At 42.9% G+C, this 18,638-nt stretch overlaps 3 protein-coding genes across 4 annotated transcripts in view; 1 reads left to right on the forward strand and 2 right to left on the reverse strand.

Annotated features, from left to right (window-relative positions):
• Nucleotides 1-1,151: 1,151 nt before the first annotated feature.
• On the forward strand, nucleotides 1,152-11,259 carry LOC309890325 (rho guanine nucleotide exchange factor 39-like; the record flags this gene model as incomplete). 2 transcript variants are annotated; one of them, XM_082784053.1, is made up of 9 exons in its annotated part: nucleotides 1,152-1,304; nucleotides 1,934-2,028; nucleotides 2,435-2,555; nucleotides 3,189-3,307; nucleotides 4,914-4,984; nucleotides 5,383-5,511; nucleotides 8,876-9,105; nucleotides 9,909-9,997; nucleotides 10,196-11,259. In XM_082784053.1, the coding sequence occupies exons 1-9, from the start codon at nucleotides 1,158-1,160 to the stop codon at nucleotides 10,209-10,211; spliced, it is 1,017 nt and encodes a 338-aa protein (XP_082640179.1). In that variant the 5' UTR covers nucleotides 1,152-1,157. The 2 variants fall into 2 exon arrangements, with proteins under 2 accessions (XP_082640179.1, XP_082640180.1); XM_082784054.1 differs by lacking the exon at nucleotides 10,196-11,259 and having other exon boundaries at nucleotides 9,909-10,001.
• A 628-nt stretch (nucleotides 11,260-11,887) lies between these two features.
• Nucleotides 11,888-12,903, reverse strand: MRPL17 (mitochondrial ribosomal protein L17). The gene is made up of 3 exons (XM_082784095.1): nucleotides 12,708-12,903; nucleotides 12,545-12,613; nucleotides 11,888-12,388 (listed from the first exon to the last, which is right to left on the reverse strand). The coding sequence occupies exons 1-3, from the start codon at nucleotides 12,879-12,881 to the stop codon at nucleotides 12,116-12,118; spliced, it is 516 nt and encodes a 171-aa protein (XP_082640221.1). The 5' UTR covers nucleotides 12,882-12,903; the 3' UTR covers nucleotides 11,888-12,115.
• A 667-nt stretch (nucleotides 12,904-13,570) lies between these two features.
• The window catches only part of CCBE1 (collagen and calcium binding EGF domains 1), a 96,112-nt gene continuing 91,044 nt past the window's right edge, over nucleotides 13,571-18,638 (reverse strand). The window contains exons 10-11 of the mRNA XM_082783060.1: nucleotides 18,346-18,381; nucleotides 13,571-17,278 (exon numbers count right to left, since the gene is read on the reverse strand). Coding sequence (XP_082639186.1) covers nucleotides 17,045-17,278; nucleotides 18,346-18,381 — 270 coding nt within the window. The 3' untranslated portion in view covers nucleotides 13,571-17,044. The remainder of the gene's footprint in view (nucleotides 17,279-18,345; nucleotides 18,382-18,638) is intronic.

Consider the following 18,638-nt stretch of genomic DNA (forward strand, 5'->3'; position numbering starts at 1 on the left):
GCTATTAGCAGTGTCCGGTCTTGACAATGGCCTGGCCACAGCTAGGCTTGTGGTTGTTTTCTGAAAAAATGCGAGAATAAACCTCGGGAGAAATTCTTGCTACTAGAAAATATTGTGTGTCTCTCAGCTATCTGGACTTTTGTGAACATACTAAATGAGACTCCATACTGTTTTTGTGCAAAACTTTTGTTTTATTGATTCAGGTATCTGAAGTGTCACTGGAAGACTGTATTTGACAGATTCACTTCTCACAAACAACTTACCTTTCTGTGCTAGTGCAGCTTGAAAGTGTGTGAGCCAGAACTCTTGTGAAGGTATCTCAATACAGGGAGGCAAACTTCCCCAGAAACCACAGACTTCATGCTGTGGCAGGTGTGTAACAGGCTGCTCTGCCTTTTCATCAAAAGAAAGAGCAAGATTTAAGCAATGCTCTGGTAGTGCATGCGTCTTTCTCTGAGAGAAGGTGATAAAAGAAGCTGTTTCTCTGTTTAATGTAGCTGTGATACTCTTGCAGAAGAGAAGAACAGCAGTGAAGCCAGTTGTGGATGGTGTGATTCACAGCAGATGCTCATCTCCTAAACTACAAACTGCTGTTGGAAAATAACAATGCAAGCCACTCACTTTTTGGGGGATCCTCCAGGGGAAAATGAACAAAAGTGCACTTTCACTCTACAGCCTCCCTTTCCGTGCTTGCCCTCCATTTATCCTCCTCCCCCAACAAATATTTTAGGGCTGTTTTCTGCTCCTATGCACAGTACATCTTCCACCCACCAACTTCCGTGGGTTTATTGAGAATTATATGTGAAGAGTTGGATGAAGCACGGGAAGCAGTGGCTTGTGGGTGAGGAAAGCGGGTGGGATTGTATGCTTCAGATTCGCTTACAGATACGTTGTAATGGACTACTTATCTTGTGTTTGCAGTCTGGTGGGACTCTTTGCAGTCTGTTCCTCTGGTTGATGGAGGGCTGCTGTAGCACAAATAGGAACACAGAAGGAAACTGTTTATGGCCATTACTGGTAACTGGCTTCCCTCCTTCCACTGTAAAGCACAGAGCTCAGAATCCTACCCTATGGCCCAGGTTGCGTGTTTGCTGTGTGTCCATCTCTCTTGGCTCTCAGGAGTGGTTATCTTTCTGTTTGCCAGCTCTGAGACTACCATGAGTGGCTCACCCCTGCTACTTATGGCTGGAGCAGACGTTGTGGAAGAGCAGAGGGCTCGCTGGGAGAGAAAACGCAGCCGGACCGCCAAGGAGCTGCTGGAAACTGAGCACAAATACCTTGAGCAGCTGGATTTGGTGATCACAGTTAGTATCTGGGCCCCTCTGGTATATTGGTACCTTCAGGCAGCACATACTTATTTCTGGTATTGTGGGGAAGGGTCACAGAGCAGGACTTTGCTTCTCTACAGCAAGCAGCCAGCTCTTCACATTTTCACATTGCGGAGGCTGAAAGGTGGTTTTTTTTTTTTTTCTTTTTTTTTTTTTTTTTTCTTCTGTCTTTTACTTCCTCTGCAACATCAGCTAGCTTGTGTTTTCTGTCCCCTTGGCTTTGGTCCTCACCCAGTCATAAGTTTTTAAGTTTTGGTTGTACAGGGACCTTGGCTTAAGATGCTTACAATGTATGAAACATAGAAGCACAGTGGAGACAAAGATAGATTACGAACCAGGTTGTTAAAAACAGATGCATCTAGGAATACTGAAACAGACTCACTCAGTCAATGTAGTCCTGCTCCATGTGTTTACAGTTACGGTCAAAGTTAACAAGATGGCTTACATCTGGTGATAGGTATTTTAGGTGGGTGTCCATGATATCTGATATCTTTTGGAGCTCAAGTGTCTAGGCTGCAACTTCTTGCTTCTGCTGTGTGCTAAGAATGACCTTTGAGTGACCTGTGAATCACAGCTGTTTGAAATTCTCTCTCTTTCCTTCTTAGTTCTTTGTGACAATTTTAAAGGCCAAAGGGACGCTTAAACCTGCTGTAATGGAAACCATATTTGGACCCCTGGAATCCATATATTCGGCCAGCCAGTAAGTGAGAAGACTGATGCAATTACTCCCGTAATGATATGGAGAGAACGAGAAAGTAAGACTTCAGGGGGTAAAGCTAACATCTTGTGAGACAGGCATTCACTTCTAACTGCTAGCCTTGATGACACTTGCTGAAATACACAGGAAACTGCTGATCTGCATCCACTTATCTGGATACCCCATTGTTCTCTGCATAGTGGTTTAAGTGCAGTAAGACTACTGCATGGTATTTTTATGTGTTGTTTTCTGTAGCTCACTCTGGTCACTAAGCAGATATTCTGAACAGAAGCCGGGTGTGAGGTAGAGACTGACAAATGAAGGTCAGCATAGGAGTGGACCAAATGGAGCTGGGAAAATTGTATCAATAACGTACCCCTGCCTATCTATCTTTCCTCCTTGTGCGCAGGGTTCTGTCGCTTCACCTGGAGAGAGGAAATTTAGGACTGGGATTAGAAAATTTCTGTCAGAAATTGGAGCTTTATGGCCACTATGCTGAGAACTTGGAACAGGCAAATAAAACCTTGAAGGTAAATGTCTCCTTTATTCTTCCTGATTTCTCTTCTGTTTCTCAATTCTTTGAAACAACTACATCCTTCCCTTTACTTAATTCTGTGTCTGGAGTGGTCAGTTGTCTTCCTTTTTCTGGGCTGCTGCTGTTCTCTCAGTCTTTTGGTCATAATAGAGGAGTGAGAACCACTCTATATAGAGCTTCAAATTTTTGAAGCATGTTTTGTGTGTGAGTGTGTGTGTACGCACACTAAGCAGAGCTTTCTCAGAGAGTTCTGTTTAAACTCCCTCTCTTTCCTGACTGGCAAGCCTGGAGAGTTTGCAGTGGTAACACTATGGGACAGTGGTCTCTTTCTGGAGAGTTACCAGGTCTTCCAGTCTTTCCCACTACCACTAAGAGTATCATAACGGTGGGATTTCCTTTTTCATTCCCATTTTTTTTTCTACAGCAGATGAAATTCAGATGAAATTGTTTTCCTTCCCGCTTACCTTTCCACATATGGTCTATCTCCCAAGAAATTTCAGAAAGATGGATCTTTCTTTCAAAGTCCTGAAAGCTGTATCTGGAGTTTAAATCACTTGACTTGCGGTTCTTGTCAGTGCATGTTTATTTCTGTACTCTCAAAGCAATATGCCTTTTCTGCTGCACACAGGAGCAGTTGAGGAAAAATAAGTCATTTCGACGCTTTAAGAAGCTCCAAGAGACTCGACCTCAGTTTCAAGGAAAGAAGCTAGAGGATTTGCTTCCTTTGCCTCTGCAGAGATTGCAACAGTAAGCAAGCAATTCAAGGTGTTAGTATGAGAAGGGAAAAAGGCACATAATAGTATCTTGTTAATAGCATATATCTCCAAGTTGGAGCATATAGATTGCAGTGAAACCGTCCTGAAGATGTGCTTGTGAAGTGGAATCAGTGTATGTGGATGGAAAATGATGCAGAGGGGTAGCTGTGTTTAGCTCTGGCTCTTAAGCTCATAAGATCTTCAACTAGCTCTCAGGTAGAATTCAAGTGAAGGCTGTCTGGCATCTCAATTCGTGACTGAAGCTGGGACCTAAACAAAAGCAGGCTGTCTGAAGCACTGCGGAAGCGCTGCTCTCAGCTAGAGAAGGTCTTGCTTTGCTTTTGTGCACATTGCTGATGTGGAGCATTGCGACTCTTCTTGTGGATGGTTGCTTTTAGAGAGAGCTAAGATTAATGAAGTCAGGGGAACTTCCCCCCCCATGTATGGTTATTGGGTCTGACTGCATGCTTTCCTCATATTTGGTGCCTGTCACAGCTGTCTGAGCCTGGACAGATCCAGTCTGGATTACTGCATTCTGCTTGTGGTGTCCTTTGAAGAGGCATGCTGACTGCATGAGAAGAGTGCTGCATGCACTCAGTGGCTACCCTTTTTTGGGGAGGGTATGATGGTGATACAGAGCCCGGGTAGTTTGCTGGGAACCTGGATGCTGCTGCTGTAAGTCAAGTAACTGCTCTCTAATCATGGTCTTATTTGTGCTAAAGCACCATTAAGAGATTGAGAGCCTTGCTTCTTTGAAAATAACTGGGGATGAGCATAGTGCAGTTTTTCAGATAGCTTTATACAATATTTTTAATCAGCTTGGCAGATACAAATGTAAGCTCTCATTATTACTGTAATTCTTTGGATCATTCATTTGAATACATAAAACAGCAGTATATTTGTTGCTGTCCAACTGTTTGGAAAAATGGTGGCTTTTTAACAGAACATCTAATTTTTTCATTAATCAGCTCTTTCATATTGAAGTTTCATCAGAACTCTGTTACATATGCTGCGGGTCATAAGACTTATGCCATTTTACGCATCTGTTCCATGTGGTATTTCTTCTGTCATTTCAGACTGAAAATAGTTTTGCTTTATTGGGAGAAAGCATTTGCAGAGATCTGATCCTTTCTGGTAAAGACTGGAGAGGAAAAAAGAAAAAAGGCGTTTCCCGGTAGTTATTGAAATGCCTTTATTTTCTTGTGTGGGCAGAGAACATATGGTATGAATGCTTCTATTCACACACAAAAAAAACACACAATAGTTCAAAGAGTTCAATTTGTCTTTTTATTGAAGACGTTATGTGAATGTTGAAGACTTCTAGAGTCTCATGAACTTAAGTAATATGTGAGATTGTTCTTACCAGCTCCCCAGAAAATGCCAAAGGCTTGCAAAAGTATAAAGTATGTGGGATAATGTAATTGACAAATCTGAAGATAAAATGAATGTGATCAAAGAAATCTTAACAAAAGCTGCTTGGTTCCACTTAAAGGTGTGTACTCCATCTCCTGTTGGAGTATTCATCATTTTGTCACTAACAGGGGATGCTGCTGTTCCTGGTGTGTCTTTGTGAAATGAAACTGCTCTTTCTCTCTTAGGTACAAGCATTTTCTGAGAGACCTGCTGGAGAACACCAGCCCAGACAGTGCTGAGTACCAGAAACTTGCAAGTATGATTTTGTCTGTAAATGCTACTGCTTTAATTTCTCCGGTGAATGCTGGCATTTTGATCAGTGCTAGCTTCCTTGCTGGCATTTCAATTTGCATATTTTGTCTGTTTCTACAGGAAGAAAAATCTTTATCTGGGTTTCTAGTGCATTACTATTTTCCTTTACAATCTTGCTCAGAAGGTACCCCTGAGAATACACAGGGAATAGGAATGTAGAGTGACTGATTGGGAAACCTAGTGGGTTGGTCCTCTATTGCAATCTCCTGCTGAAATTATTAAATAAACTTGTTAACTGATACTTGTTTTAAAATATTTGCTTCCTCATTTCATCTATCTTTTCACAGCAAGTTGGATGAGCAGTAGTACATGCCCATTTGTGATAACCTGCTGTTGTTTCAGAGACTGTGAAATCTGCTTCTGAGGTATCTCAATGGGTCCAGGACATTGCTCGTAAGAGAGAGAATTCACTGCAGCTACTTCGTGTTCAGAAGCTCCTCAAAGGACAGAAGACCCAGCTGTTGACTGCAGGTGGGTCTTACAGACATCTCTGCTTTTCTTCTGCTCAGTTAAGTTAACTGGAGATAGGCTTGCCTTTATGTGGAGGTAGGCTTGCCTTCATCTCAGTTCCTGAGGGATATATTATTTTTGTTTTTGTTTTAATTTTGAGGTGCAAATTCCCTAGACTTCTGCTCACACCTTATACATGAAAAGAAACATCTCTTACCAAAAGGGTTACGCCGTGGCAGAAATCAGTATTTGTGCTAATAGTTGAGATATATAAAGTCACAGGCATTGGCATGTTAGATCATCTAATTGGATAACAAGGTTTCTTTAGGATATCCTGTGTGACTGGGCATTCTCCATGCCCGGAGCATCCTCAGCCTCATGACTTCAACAAGGCCAAGTGCAAGATCCTGCACTTGGGTCTGGAAAGAGAATGCATCGAGAGCAGATCCAAGGAAACGGACTTAGGAGTGTTGGTTGATGAGAAGCTGGGCATAAGCTGCCAATGTGCACTTGCAGCCCAGCAAGCCAACCGTGTCCTGGGCTGTGCCAACACAGTGTGGGCAGCAGGGCAGGGAGGGGATTGTCCCCCTCTGCTCTGCTCTCATGAGACCCCACCTGGAGCCCTGCACCCAGCTCTGGGGCCCCCAGCACAAGAAGGACACGGAGCTGTTGGAGCAGATCCAGAGGCCAGGATCTGCTGTGGGGACAGGCTGAGGGAGCTGGGGGTGTTCAGCCTGGAGGAGAGAAGGCTCTGGGGACACCTTACAGCAGCCTGCCTGTGCCTAAAGGGGGCTACAGGACAGCTGGGGGGGGACTCCTTGTCAGGGGTTGGTGTGATAGGACAAGGGGGGATGGCTTTAAACTAAAAGAGGGTAGGTCTAGATTAGATGTTAGGAGGAAATTCTTTACTCAGATGGCAGTGAGGCACTGGCACAGGCTGCCCATAGAAGCTGTGGCTGCCCCGTCCCTGACAGTGCTCAAGGCCAGGCTGCATGGGGCTTTGGGTAACCTGGCCTGGTGGGAGGTGCTCCAAGCTACATATGGAACATTATGAGAAATATGACTGGTCCGGACAATTATGAAATGGCCACTTCAGGCTTCACCCATGCCTGCACACCCTCAATAAATGCTGCTGTTGCAAAGATCATCTAGAAACAATGCGGCACTTGGAGCACTGAAGTCATGGTGTGTAAAGGTTTCTAAGATGCGCCTCCAGGTATCTGTGAATTCGGTCGTACTTTTTACTTTCTACAGGTGGATTTGGGGATGAAAGTAGAAAAGAAAGCCTATTTATCATGGATTATTATTCTTCAAGATGCTAAGTCAATGTACAGATTGATTTACAATTCTGTTTCCTGTTCTGCTTAGAATCCTTTTGGTGATGCTAGCGGAAAGAGAGCTAACACAGGTGTGCTCTGCTTATACTAAGCACTGTGCGTGTGTCGGGGTGCCTGGACACGTTAGGATAGTATATAAGTAAAAACATAACTCAGTTACCTTGAGTAACAGAATTAATAAGATCACCTCAAGGGAAAAACAAATGTAAAAACCAGTATAGTTAAACCAGAGATGGACATTGTTAGAAAGATTAAGATCTACTTTTTTTGTCTCCATATATTCTGAGAGATGTAGTAGGACTAATACTAGTACAGAGAATTGTGATTCTAAGACAGAGAATTGTGATTGTTATGTTTTCCATTAGCTGGAGTAAAATAGGTGTGTTTGGAAATGGGGGAGGGAAACGGGGGAGTCAGAGGCAACTGGGTATTGCTAGTTTTGAGCCAGCTCAACAACTTCACTTTTGCAGGAACAAACTAACTTTTGCAGAACTTTGAAGATTGCATCCTATTACTAGGATGGAAGACATGAAAAGACAAAATGCAGGGAAAAGGGGTTTGGAGTTTTGGAGTCAGGTATCACTGAGGTCTGCTGCTCCCAATGTAAGGAGACCCTGCTCTTCTTGCTGCCTTCCATATGTAGGGTGAAAACTATTTTAACTAGAATCACCTTTTAACGTAGCATACTGTTCTGCCATCTCTAGCTTCCCTGCCCTTCTTTCACAAGAATTTTCTAAATTATGTGTCCCAGGGAATCCTGAAAGTGGATCCATATCGCAAGACTTCCAGGACAGTTCTGCTCAATCTGTATGCTAATTTGATCACAGTTTACTTAGTCTGAGGGAAACAGTTCCCAGTCCCACACTGCTGCCCCCTTCCTTTCATTTGTTTTTTAAATTTGAACTGATCCCTTCAGCTCACTTTCCTCTCCCTCAGTTTCTTATTCAGATAAGAGGCATAGTTACTGTGGAGTAAGCTAAGCAGCAATTCACTTGCCTCTGTATTTTGTAACAGTAGCATATTCAGATAGGACAATCCATACTTATATTGTGCTGCTCTGTGAAATGTACTTACTCGCTCAGCTAGATGCTATGGCACAAAAAAATGGCTGAGGTTTTCTGGGAAGTGTTTCCCAGACCAGGAGATACCATATTCTGGCTTTGAAATTTTTATAAATTATCTTGTTACTATCAGGTGTCTGCATAACTCCCATGAGTTGATGGCCATCTTGTACAATAATCCTTGGGGTTAGAGGCATTGCTTTAATTACTCAATTTTGTGTAGGTGCCATTTGCTTTTATTACTGCCTACATCTAGGTTTTTCATTTTTTTTTATTAACATTTTCCTGCTGATTTTTCTACCTTTTAATTAATTTAATTGCAGGTCATTTCATGGGTAGGTGACACTGAACCCTATTCTACAAGAGAAGGTTAATAAGGTTGTCTATTCAAGCCTTTTATTTAATACCTTATTTTGTCTCTGCTTTGCGTCTATCATTACAGTGATCTCCATTCTGTTATTTGTTTACTACAGAACTGTATATAGTTAAATGATCTTTGAAATGATTTTATCTTAATTAGCATGCACAAGCAAACAAAACTGGGGAAAATAATAAACGTTCAAAGTTTAGGTTAAATTCTGTTTTGCTGTTAATGACAAACAATTGGGTGACACAATTTAAGGCTGTTTACGGTATGCTTTCCGACATTTTATGCTAACTTAAAGGTATGCATACCATTTTGAAAACATGAGTTTGTTTTTTTTCTCTTTGAACAGATCTGCATATAATAGTATCCTCTTAAGTGACATACTAGCTTTATAAGAACTCTAGTCTGTTCCTCATATATTAAAAGTTTTGGGTGATCACTGCTTGTCATGGTTGCTGATGAGCAGGTTCCAGCTGACGCTCAGCTCCTTCTGGTGGCTGGAATGGATATAGAGCCTGGTAGCCTTAGGGTACCTCATTGTATTCTTTTTTGTAGTTTTACATCCTTTTTTTGTGCCAATGATTGTCTGGCAACTGTCTTTATTTTCCTTCCATGCTTAGGGCGCTGGTATATCCGAGAAGGCTGGCTTTTGGTGGTGCCTTCCAAGGGAAAAGAACTGAAGCGCAGGATGTTCTTCCTTTTTTCTGATATCTTCATTGCAACAAAACCCTGTCACCCACTTCATCTGCTAAACTCGAACAAATTTGCATGCACGGCTGTCTACCCACTTCACCAGTGTGAGGTGGATAAAGTGTTTGGCCACACACAGAGCCAGGGAGGGCTCCTCAGTGTAAGTATTCTTGGCAGCAGCATCAGGGGGTCAGGTTTGCAAAGCAAGTCTCTAGCTGTCTCAGCAGCAGCAGGACTGAGACGACAAGTGGTGACAATGGTAAATGCAAAAAGCTCATCCTTTTTGGGTGATGTAGGCTGTCTTTTTTCCCTTTGGTGTGGGCCCTCCTGAGCACTGCGTACAGGCTGCTGCTTGTTCCACATAGGTCACGTGAGGAGGGTCTGATCAGACTCTGACATGCCCTCATCCAAGAACGTGTTTTGGGAATAGCCCTACAGCCACATGATGGGCAATACACAGCATTAGTGATCACGGAATGTGAGAGAAAACTCTGAAGAACGGAGAAAGCAGAGAGATGGTATTATCACAATGGACATTGCTAATGCATCCAACCCTCTGGGGACTGCAGGGTCTCTGACTGGGACTAATGCCATAGGTGGGCGTTTTAAGTTCAGGTCTTCCCAGGTTGCAGCACGTGGGGGTCTGTTGGCTCACTCCTTGCAAGCCATGGAAAGGAACTCTTGGTTAAGCTGTGAATTTGCATTGGTGGTAGTGGAAGGACCTCTAGAGGCAGCTCGGAATAAGGCAGAAAACTGGACGGACAGCATACACAGACTGGTATTGCCGACTTCCAAACACCTTGTCAAGTCAAACCAAGCTGACATTTGTAGCTGGAAGTCTGGCACTTGCTCTGTACTGTCCGGACACTGGGTTCCCCCAGTATCAATGCTAAACTTCTCTAACTATTGGCAAAAAACGGCAGAAATCAGCATCCAGGGACAAGTCAATTGTTTGTCTTTCAGCTTTCCTTCCCACACAAGACGCTGTTGTTGATGTCCAGTGACCAGCAAGATGTTAATGACTGGTATCAGAGTCTCAAAGCTGCAGTCAGGTAGGCCTTTATCTTCCAGAGGTGGAGAGGAAGGAGGGGGTAGAGCAGTCATATGGACAATCATATGGACACGGGTATTTTAATCAGTTCTGTGTTTATAAGGCTGATAGAGAAGACCTGGCTGACAGCCAGGATGCAGGGGAATAATAACGGCCTTCATATATTAACAGTGTACTTTCCCTTCATTTTTCTCAACAGGCGTCTGAAAGCCTGACCCATCTGAGAACAAACTGGCAGGACAACCATCCGTCTTGATAGAAAGCTACATAATTTTAGGACACGTTCAAGGACGTAATAGTAGGAGAGTTGTACTTAGAGGGACTACACACCAAGCCTGTGAAATTATGCTTTGTCAGCTTACTGATATGGCAAAAAATGTGTATATACATTCAGAATTTGTGTATTACGGATATGTATTAACCCTTTCCCCCAATTTAGCTTAGAAGCTTTTAGCTTAAGGACGCTGATTGTTAACTTAAGGACAACTAGAAGAAACCTTGATGTGCTTTTCTTTATTAAATTTTTTTTTTTTTTTAATCTACCCATCTTTCTAAATCAGCATTTTCACATTTGTGTATTTACCTTCTCTTACTTCAGGCTCATAAGTCCTTTGACCAGAGGGGGTGTTTTGGATTTTTGGTAACACAGGGATAACACAGTATTTCTGCTAGTGCTACAGGGCCACACAATCTTCCTCCCCTGATATATTTTAATCATTCATAGCCCTCAGTTTTCAACTAAAATACTTTGTAAGTTATTGCCCTTCTTTCTCTAAGAAAATGACAAGTGAGCAGATCAAGGGAAAACAGTTCAGTGCTTAAAATCCTACTTCCGTTTCTCATCAATCCCACACAAAGAGTTATGCTACTGAATTAACTGAAATGAATTAATAGGTAACATACTCTGATGCTTACCAAATAGGGTTCACATTTCTAATCTGAATCCTAAGCAACGCAAGTGAAACACTATCCTTTACCTCCAAAGTATGCAGTAACTTTATCACACCAAAACTGCATTGAAATACCCAGGCAGCACCTCTGCTCCTAATGCGCTCTGGAAATTTGCACAGAGCTGTGGTCATCATTTTGGGGCATCAGATCGCAGCTAATGCACTCAAGTTGTTTATGAACAGGAAAGGCCACCTGACAGCAGCACGAGGCTATCATTCTTGAGAATTAAATACTGAAGCCACAACATGGACTCTTAATAATGTGGAAGCTATGCAGCAACAGCAGTTGGTTCAGTGTCTGTTAAGGATAAAGTGCCTGTTTGAACAAGACTGTAGGTCATCAACTGCAAGGAGTGCAATATCAAAGTCATTGGAAATAAGAAATTGCACTCCTTGCAGTTGATGACCTATCATGTTCAGTCTCTGGAAAGGTGTTTTTTTTTTCTTTTTCACTCATAAGCTGCAGCTACAACTGTCAAGTACAAATCAGACAAAGCCAGCATTTTAAGTTTCATATCTGCATTTGCATCATTCTCTTGAGAAGTTCTGCTAACAATTTTTTGCTCTAAGAGCACAATACAGAGATTTCTTATAACTCTATACCCGAGGGCTAAGGTGTCTTACCAAGCTCAAGAGTGACAATTTATTTCTGTCCATATTGCCAACCTAACAACATAAGTCTAATTGGTACTGCTGCTTTTAAAACTTGTTTCAGTGGTACTATCCTAATTTGTATTCAGCTCTGCAGCAACAATACAACCCGGCTGAATTTTCACTGTATTTGCAGCCCTGAAGGTCTGCACACTGGCTTCTAGAAGACACTTCAGTTCTATCACAGCGGAGACACTATCCCAGTGTGTAGGACCAGAAGATGTAATAAACTTAGTTTTGGGGGAAGACTAATGCATGTACAGAGGAATGTAACTCAAACAGAAGCAAAGTCACTTTCTAAACAGTTTATTTACACAGCAAGTATCAACCATTAGGGCTCCCAGCTTGATTTCCTTCTCTTGCTGAGTATGAAAGCACAGGAAGGGGCAAATAAACCTCCAGCTTGTGCTGCTGTTGTGACAATTTAAGGCTCGGAATAACCCCTGCGACCTCTTGGGACATCTTCTGCTCCCATGTGTGTGTGTGGGGGGGGTGCCTCTTGGGGCACAGCGTGCTGCCTACAGCGGCGTGCCCTCAGGCAGCCGGGGGGCTGCCTGCCTCCGGCTGTCCTCCCTGTAGCCCTTCAGCAGCTGGTTGAGCAGCGTCTTGTCGCTGTCGCGGCGCGGGCGGACGAGCGGCGGGTAGGGGTTCCCCTTCAGCTCAATGACTGCCATCTTGGCGCGGTCCGTGCCGTCGCGGTTGGGGATCTGCAGCAGGCGGGTGTAGCTGCCGGGGTGAGGCTGGAAGCGGGGCGCCAGCACCTTGAACAGCTTGTGGATCAGGTCCTTCTCCTGCGGGGCGGCACGGTCAGCTCTGGCACTGAGAGGGGGACGAAAGGGACGGGGAGGGGGACACAAAAAGGGAGCGGGGAGGACACGAAGGGGATGAGGGGCACGAGGAGGGGAAGGGGATGAAGGGAGGGGAAGGGGATGAAGGGGGGTGCCTACCGTCAGCCAGAAATTCGCCATGCGCATGGCTCGCTCGTCAGTGTCCCCCCGCTTGGCGTAGTCGATGAGCTGAGGGGAAACAGCACCCGTTATCGCCCGTTATCGCCCCATAACGCCCGGTGTGTGCCCCCCTCACCCCCCAATCCCCGTCCCGTCCCCTCACCCGCTCGGCGTAGCCCCGCATCTCGTCGGCGCGCGCCCAGGGCGCCTCGAGCCGCTCGTGCCGCACCAGCGCCGTCACCAGGTTGCGCAGGAGGTCGAGGCGAGCCCGGGGGCTCGGCCCCAAGCGCCGGTACAGGCGCCCGTGGGAGATGGCGGCCGCCAGCGACAGCCGCATCCCGCCCGCCCGCCCGCGTAACCCGTCGCGGCCCTCTGACGGGATGAACGCTGCGCGCCTGTAGGGGTAATGGCGGCCCTATAAGGGGGCCCTGTGGGGCATGGCGGGAGTTGTAGTTCCGAGCACCCGCCGCCATTTTCAGTCTCCGCCTCTGAGGCAGCGCCCGGCCCAGGGGGTGGGCGCCATGCTCCGCCTGGCGGTGCCTATTTCCATCACAGGGCCGAGGTGGGGCTTCGGGGGTTCAAAGCCTTCACGTTTATCCCGCTTTTTCCCCATTTCCACACACACAAACCCACCGTGTCCTGTGGCACCTCATGCCCCCTCAGCCCTGCTCATGGCTGGCTCTATAGACCAGCTCCAAAGCAAATCCTAAACTGCAGCTTCTTAATTCCTCCCACTTGTTTCCTCACAGGATCACAGGATCGCCTAGGTTGGAAGAGACCTCCAAGATCACCCAGTCCAACCTCTGACCTAACACTAACCAGTCCTCCACTAACCCCTATCACTAAGCTCTACATCTGAACATCTTTTAAAGACCTCCAAGGATGATGACTCAACCACTTCCCTGGGCAAAACAAAACAAAACAAAACAAACAAACAAAACAAACAAACCACCATGTTTTCGTACGCAAGCGAAAGGATGTGTAACAAAAGCAACTACCAGCAGCATAAGAAAAAATATCTTTGTTGTTGAGAATACATCATAAAATCACAATCATTTTATACGTATTTTAGTATTTCATATATAAATAAAATGGCCTGTATGGTTATTGGAATGTGTAATAGGAACAAACATATGGATTTTAATGTGAAATTAACAAATTCTTGGACCCCACCTCATCTTTCATTGCTTCTCTGGGGCTTAACATATTAACTCTGAAATACTTCTCGGAAGAACGTTCCTCAAGCTGTGATGCCAACAATAACTCCAGGGATTATTGTAATTCCATTTACAATCACTTTTCCTACCCTTTTCCTGGTTTACCCTGACCATATTGCAATTTCTATGTGTCAGTATTTCAGCTTTGCAAGAAAGACTAATCCTGTATGTACCTGGCACAGTGCTGAAAAGAACATTTTCCAAGCTTTATGACTTTGTTAAACCTATTAACAACCAGTATTTTTCCATCACTACACACTCTTGCAAATGTTTCCATTAAATATATTTCCAATATTAATAAAATAACAAACTCTTTATTATCCTTCTGCTTATAACTTGATGTCTTAACATCAAAATAATATTTCTTTCTAATAAAATTATACATAGCATTTATATGAAACAACGTTGTCATGTGCATGAGCCTAGTAATGACTAGACGTGTAGATATTTCTACATTCTTATTTTGGATTCTTGGGTAGTTATTTTTGGACCCACGGAATAATAAATAATTTACAAGGTAATGACTTCCCTCTCTCTGGTAACCAGGCTTAAAATTGGAAACGACTCCTCTGGTCTGGCTTTATAAAACTTTGGGTATGCTGAAGAAAACATATTTTTTTCTATCTGAATGTCTGTATGTATTTCTCTAGAAATTGTAGTGAAACGTTTCTGATACAATATGTTATGAAAGCTATCATACAATTAATGAGAAATAAAATTATAGAAGTCTACACAAAGATCTTAGCTGGATGCAGACAGAAGGCTGAACATTCCCAGATAGATGTGCTCAGAGGGGCTCTCCCTGCTGGAGGAATTTCTGTGTCTTGTGGGGTGGATTTGGCCTTACCCATGGTGTCCTCTCACCGCTGCTGGGACGCAGCCAACAGCACTTTGGAGCAAGGAGTCTGTGGAAAGAGGAGTGTGAAGCACAAGGAAAAATTCAAGGAGCTCTTTCTTTCACCTTTTTTATGGAGGAAACATGACTGCTGGAAAACAAGAACAAAAACAGCTCAGGGCTGTGAAAAAAACATGCAGACTCCAGAAAGGGAAGTTATTGAGCTCATCATTCAAAAAGGCATGTAAAAATGCACCCTACTTTATGTTTGCAGGTCTGTAGGACAGCTTCCTGCACTCAGAGTGAGGCATGTATTTTATCTACTTTCCTGATCCACTCACAGAAGTTCCCTAAAGATTTGTGCCAAGCAGCATATTGTTGCCTTTCCCTGAATTCAGTGGTCAAGCTTTTAGTGTAGAAACTTCTCATTTGTTAGTTGTGGGAAAGCAGAGATTAGAACTCAGGTAAGTGCCTTTTTTTTTTTTAGAACCCATTTTCCTTGTGGGCAGGGGGCAATAAAATGCAGTCCGTATGTAGGAAGTGAGTTATTTAACTTATTATTTAGTGTCTGATGGTCCAAATAACTGCAGCTGCTAGTTCTGTTGTGGAAATCAACCTGATCCAGCAGGTCATGAGTGGTGGTGCTAAACGTAGCCAAGATTTACATAATTTGCAAGGATTACAAATACGTAATTTGACAAATGTACTTATTGCATTTTCATGAACTATATCATTTATACATAGTTGCCTGTTTAAAATTAAGAAAATAACACATACATGCCTCAGATTGCTGCCTTAAGGCTTTTTTTTTTTTTTTAATTTTAGTCTGCTCTGTATAAAACCATCCTTCCTTTGTCCACAAGTTCCTTCCCCAGGTCTCACTGATTTCCACTTTACTTCATTCACAAGATTACTTGGATCTGTAGCTGCTGGGTGAGCTCCTTCCAGAGGAGAAGCCCAAAGATCTTATGGTGAGAGCACTATCATTTTTTCTAAGCTTTACCAGTGACTTAGTCATTGCTTTGTAAATACTGATGTATGTGTAACGTGAAGAGGAATAAAGAACATTAGTGTTCTTAAAGCTAATGCCCTTGCTTGTGGCATAACGATAGTGAGGAGTTGGAAAACAATTACAAGAATTAACATATCCCCTTAAGATAATATACAAAAGATACAAAATGTCTAGACAGCTAGCTGTTTATACAACATGACCTGTTCTGGTGGGGTAGGGATTACACCAACTATCTTTTGGCCCAGAGAATATGGAAGGGGATCCAAACCTTTCCATATTATCTGAAAAGCGCCTGCTTATATTTTTGCTGGTATTTATTCTACTAGAACATACAAGCCATGGAAAACATGACAAAATACGATTTTCTTTGCATTTGTAACATAGATAGGACCCAGTACTGAACATATGGTAGAAACAGCAGCTACACAGGTACAACACTGCATTTTTGTGCTTAATATACTCCTTTATCTTCTAAGCATGGCAAAGTCCTCAGCAGCTGTGGAAATCCAAGAAAAAAAAGAAAAAAAAAAGAAAAAAAAGAGAAAAAAAAAGTTAACATACATCATTTATGAGGTATGGTCTAACTTTGTGCATCCAATTTTCCAGTGTAAAAAAAAAGGGTACTCCCTTTTATCCCTCTTCAGAAATACAGGATCCCATGTGCAGTACCTCACCTTAGCTATGCTCGTACCACTTGAAATGCTTTGTCATGTGCACTCCTGCACCTACCACTCCTCATATACCCAGCCAAATACACTGTAACTTCTGTGTTCCAGTTCTGTGAATACCTTTTAGAAGGTCAGTAGATCCCCTCAAATCATTTCTAGATCAATAAGCAGTATCTTTATATCATTGCTTCATCATGTTTTTTGGCTTTTTTTTGTGCCAAAGTGGGGCATAACAGAAGGAGACAATTCACATAAAGCTGACCTCTGCTGTGAAACAGAGATCCACTTTTCACACTCTCCTAAACCCGGGGACACTAGCTGGAGATTTGGGTTCCATGGTATCATTCATTTACATGTATGAAGTAACCGTGGACCTAGGTATCCATTTCTGATGTCTTTCAGGGATGATGATCAGCTACTCTCCTACCCCTGCAAAATCTAGGTACTGGGTCATTTGGACACAGAACCGAAGGTAGGCAGATGAGATGCTGTGGTCTGCCCCATTAACAAGCGTGTGCCTTAATCCTGCTAGCCCAATACACTAAGAAGGTTTTCCTGATAGTCTAGATACAATGCACAGTGCAGGCTTGACGGTATGGAATTACTGCAAGGAGGCCACCATGAACTGGGAAAGTTACAGTACAGGCAGCATGGTTGGGGAAAAGCAAAGAGAAAACTGAGAAATAATATATATATATATATTTTACATTGTCAGTGCATTTTTATAGTGAAGAACTCTAAAGGGGGTCTATTTGTCAGTAGGCATAGCTAAGGATGGGCTGCCTTCTGTATCCTGGAGTCTCTGGGTGATGTCCGTGGTTTGTAGTCTTCTCCAGATCCAAAATCCACTGTGTCATGATAGTTTGTAAATTCCTGAGGTAATGGAAACTCCTCTGTTGATGAATGAGTCCTGTGTCCGAACACTCTCTCTTGCAGCTCAGCGATGTCATTCCTGATGTCTGCCATCATCAGCAGTAAGAAGTCAAATGAACCTGGTGGGCCCTGCAGCCACAAGGTATGGTCATTAATCACGTTCCACTTTACTCTTACAGTTTTCAAACAGGTCAATATAATTGCCCTTGCAGGGGTGATTCAGTAAAATACTGCTTCATAACTATTGCCAGGAAATAAACGCCTCTTTTCAAATCAACCTGATCAGGAAGCATTTTTCAAAAGGCAAATGTTTTTGTAGACAGTCTATATTTACTAGGTTCTCAGCTCTTTGTTATTTAACAACTCATTTGCTATATCTGCCTCCTAAGAGCATTTCAACACCTCATGGGAACAGAGAGAAATCTTGGTTCCTTGTGTTCCTTCATATTAAAATAATAGAAATTACATGCTTAAAATAACTAGTTAATTGATAATTATTAATATTTATTACAATTATCTGGGGAATGCTGATGTCTGGAAGTTAATTTTCAATACATTAACCCCACTGCAGTCCATCACTTAGTAAACTTATTAGTAATTACATTGTAGAAAATACTGCCCATTTTAATCTAATTTCAGAAAAAAATAATTTCTTTTAAGCTGTTGTCACACAGTAAAGTATGCTATTTAATACTGAGAATATAAATGTATGAGAATTCTCTCACCAATGAGAAAAGACTGCGACAAACAAAATTTTAATCAATTTCACCTAAAACCAGATTGTAAATATTCATCCTTCTCTTGCTGATTTGCTCAAAGTCCCAGAGAGAGCTGAGAGGCCAGATTTTAAAAGGTTTGAGAGATCAAACTCCCACTATGAGTGAAGCTGAAATGTACTAACTAGCACTTGGCATGGGTTGTTGTGTTTCTGCCTGTCGTAGGGTGGAGGGGCACTTTCTGCCTTCAGTGTAGCATCCAGCGAGGGAGGAGGTGTGTAGGAAAGAAACTTGGATGAAAAAGAGTATTTTCTTTCTTTCTTTCCAATAACCTTTTCTGGGTATGTAAAGTGTCATTCACTGTGATTTTGACAAAGGAAAGTTTTTTTCTTTTTCTTTCTTTCTTTGTTTTCTTTTGGTTGGCCTGCTAGTAGCCAGCATCACTTTGCTGTTGAATTGCTTGCTGAGAGCAATACTTACAGGTATCCCCTTTGGTCCTGGTGCACCTCGCTCCCCCTGTAATCAATACCACCTCAGTTAGTTTGCTGTGACTAAAGGAAACCAAAATAGCAGTTTACCTTTGCAGACTCACTGGCTACAGATCTAGAATCATCAGTGTTTGCTAACTTTGCTTGCTGAGAAAAAGAAATGAAAAGAAATGAAAAGAAAATGAAGTTGGAACAAATATATCAGGAAGAACACAGGAAATTGCCACTGGCTCTAGTGGGAGCAGAGTCTGGTGCTTTTGATATTTCTCCTAGACATTAACAAAC

The sequence above is a fragment of the Aythya marila genome (genome assembly GCF_965140915.1).
Source record: "Aythya marila genome assembly, chromosome: Z".
Taxonomy (NCBI): Eukaryota; Metazoa; Chordata; class Aves; order Anseriformes; family Anatidae; genus Aythya; species Aythya marila.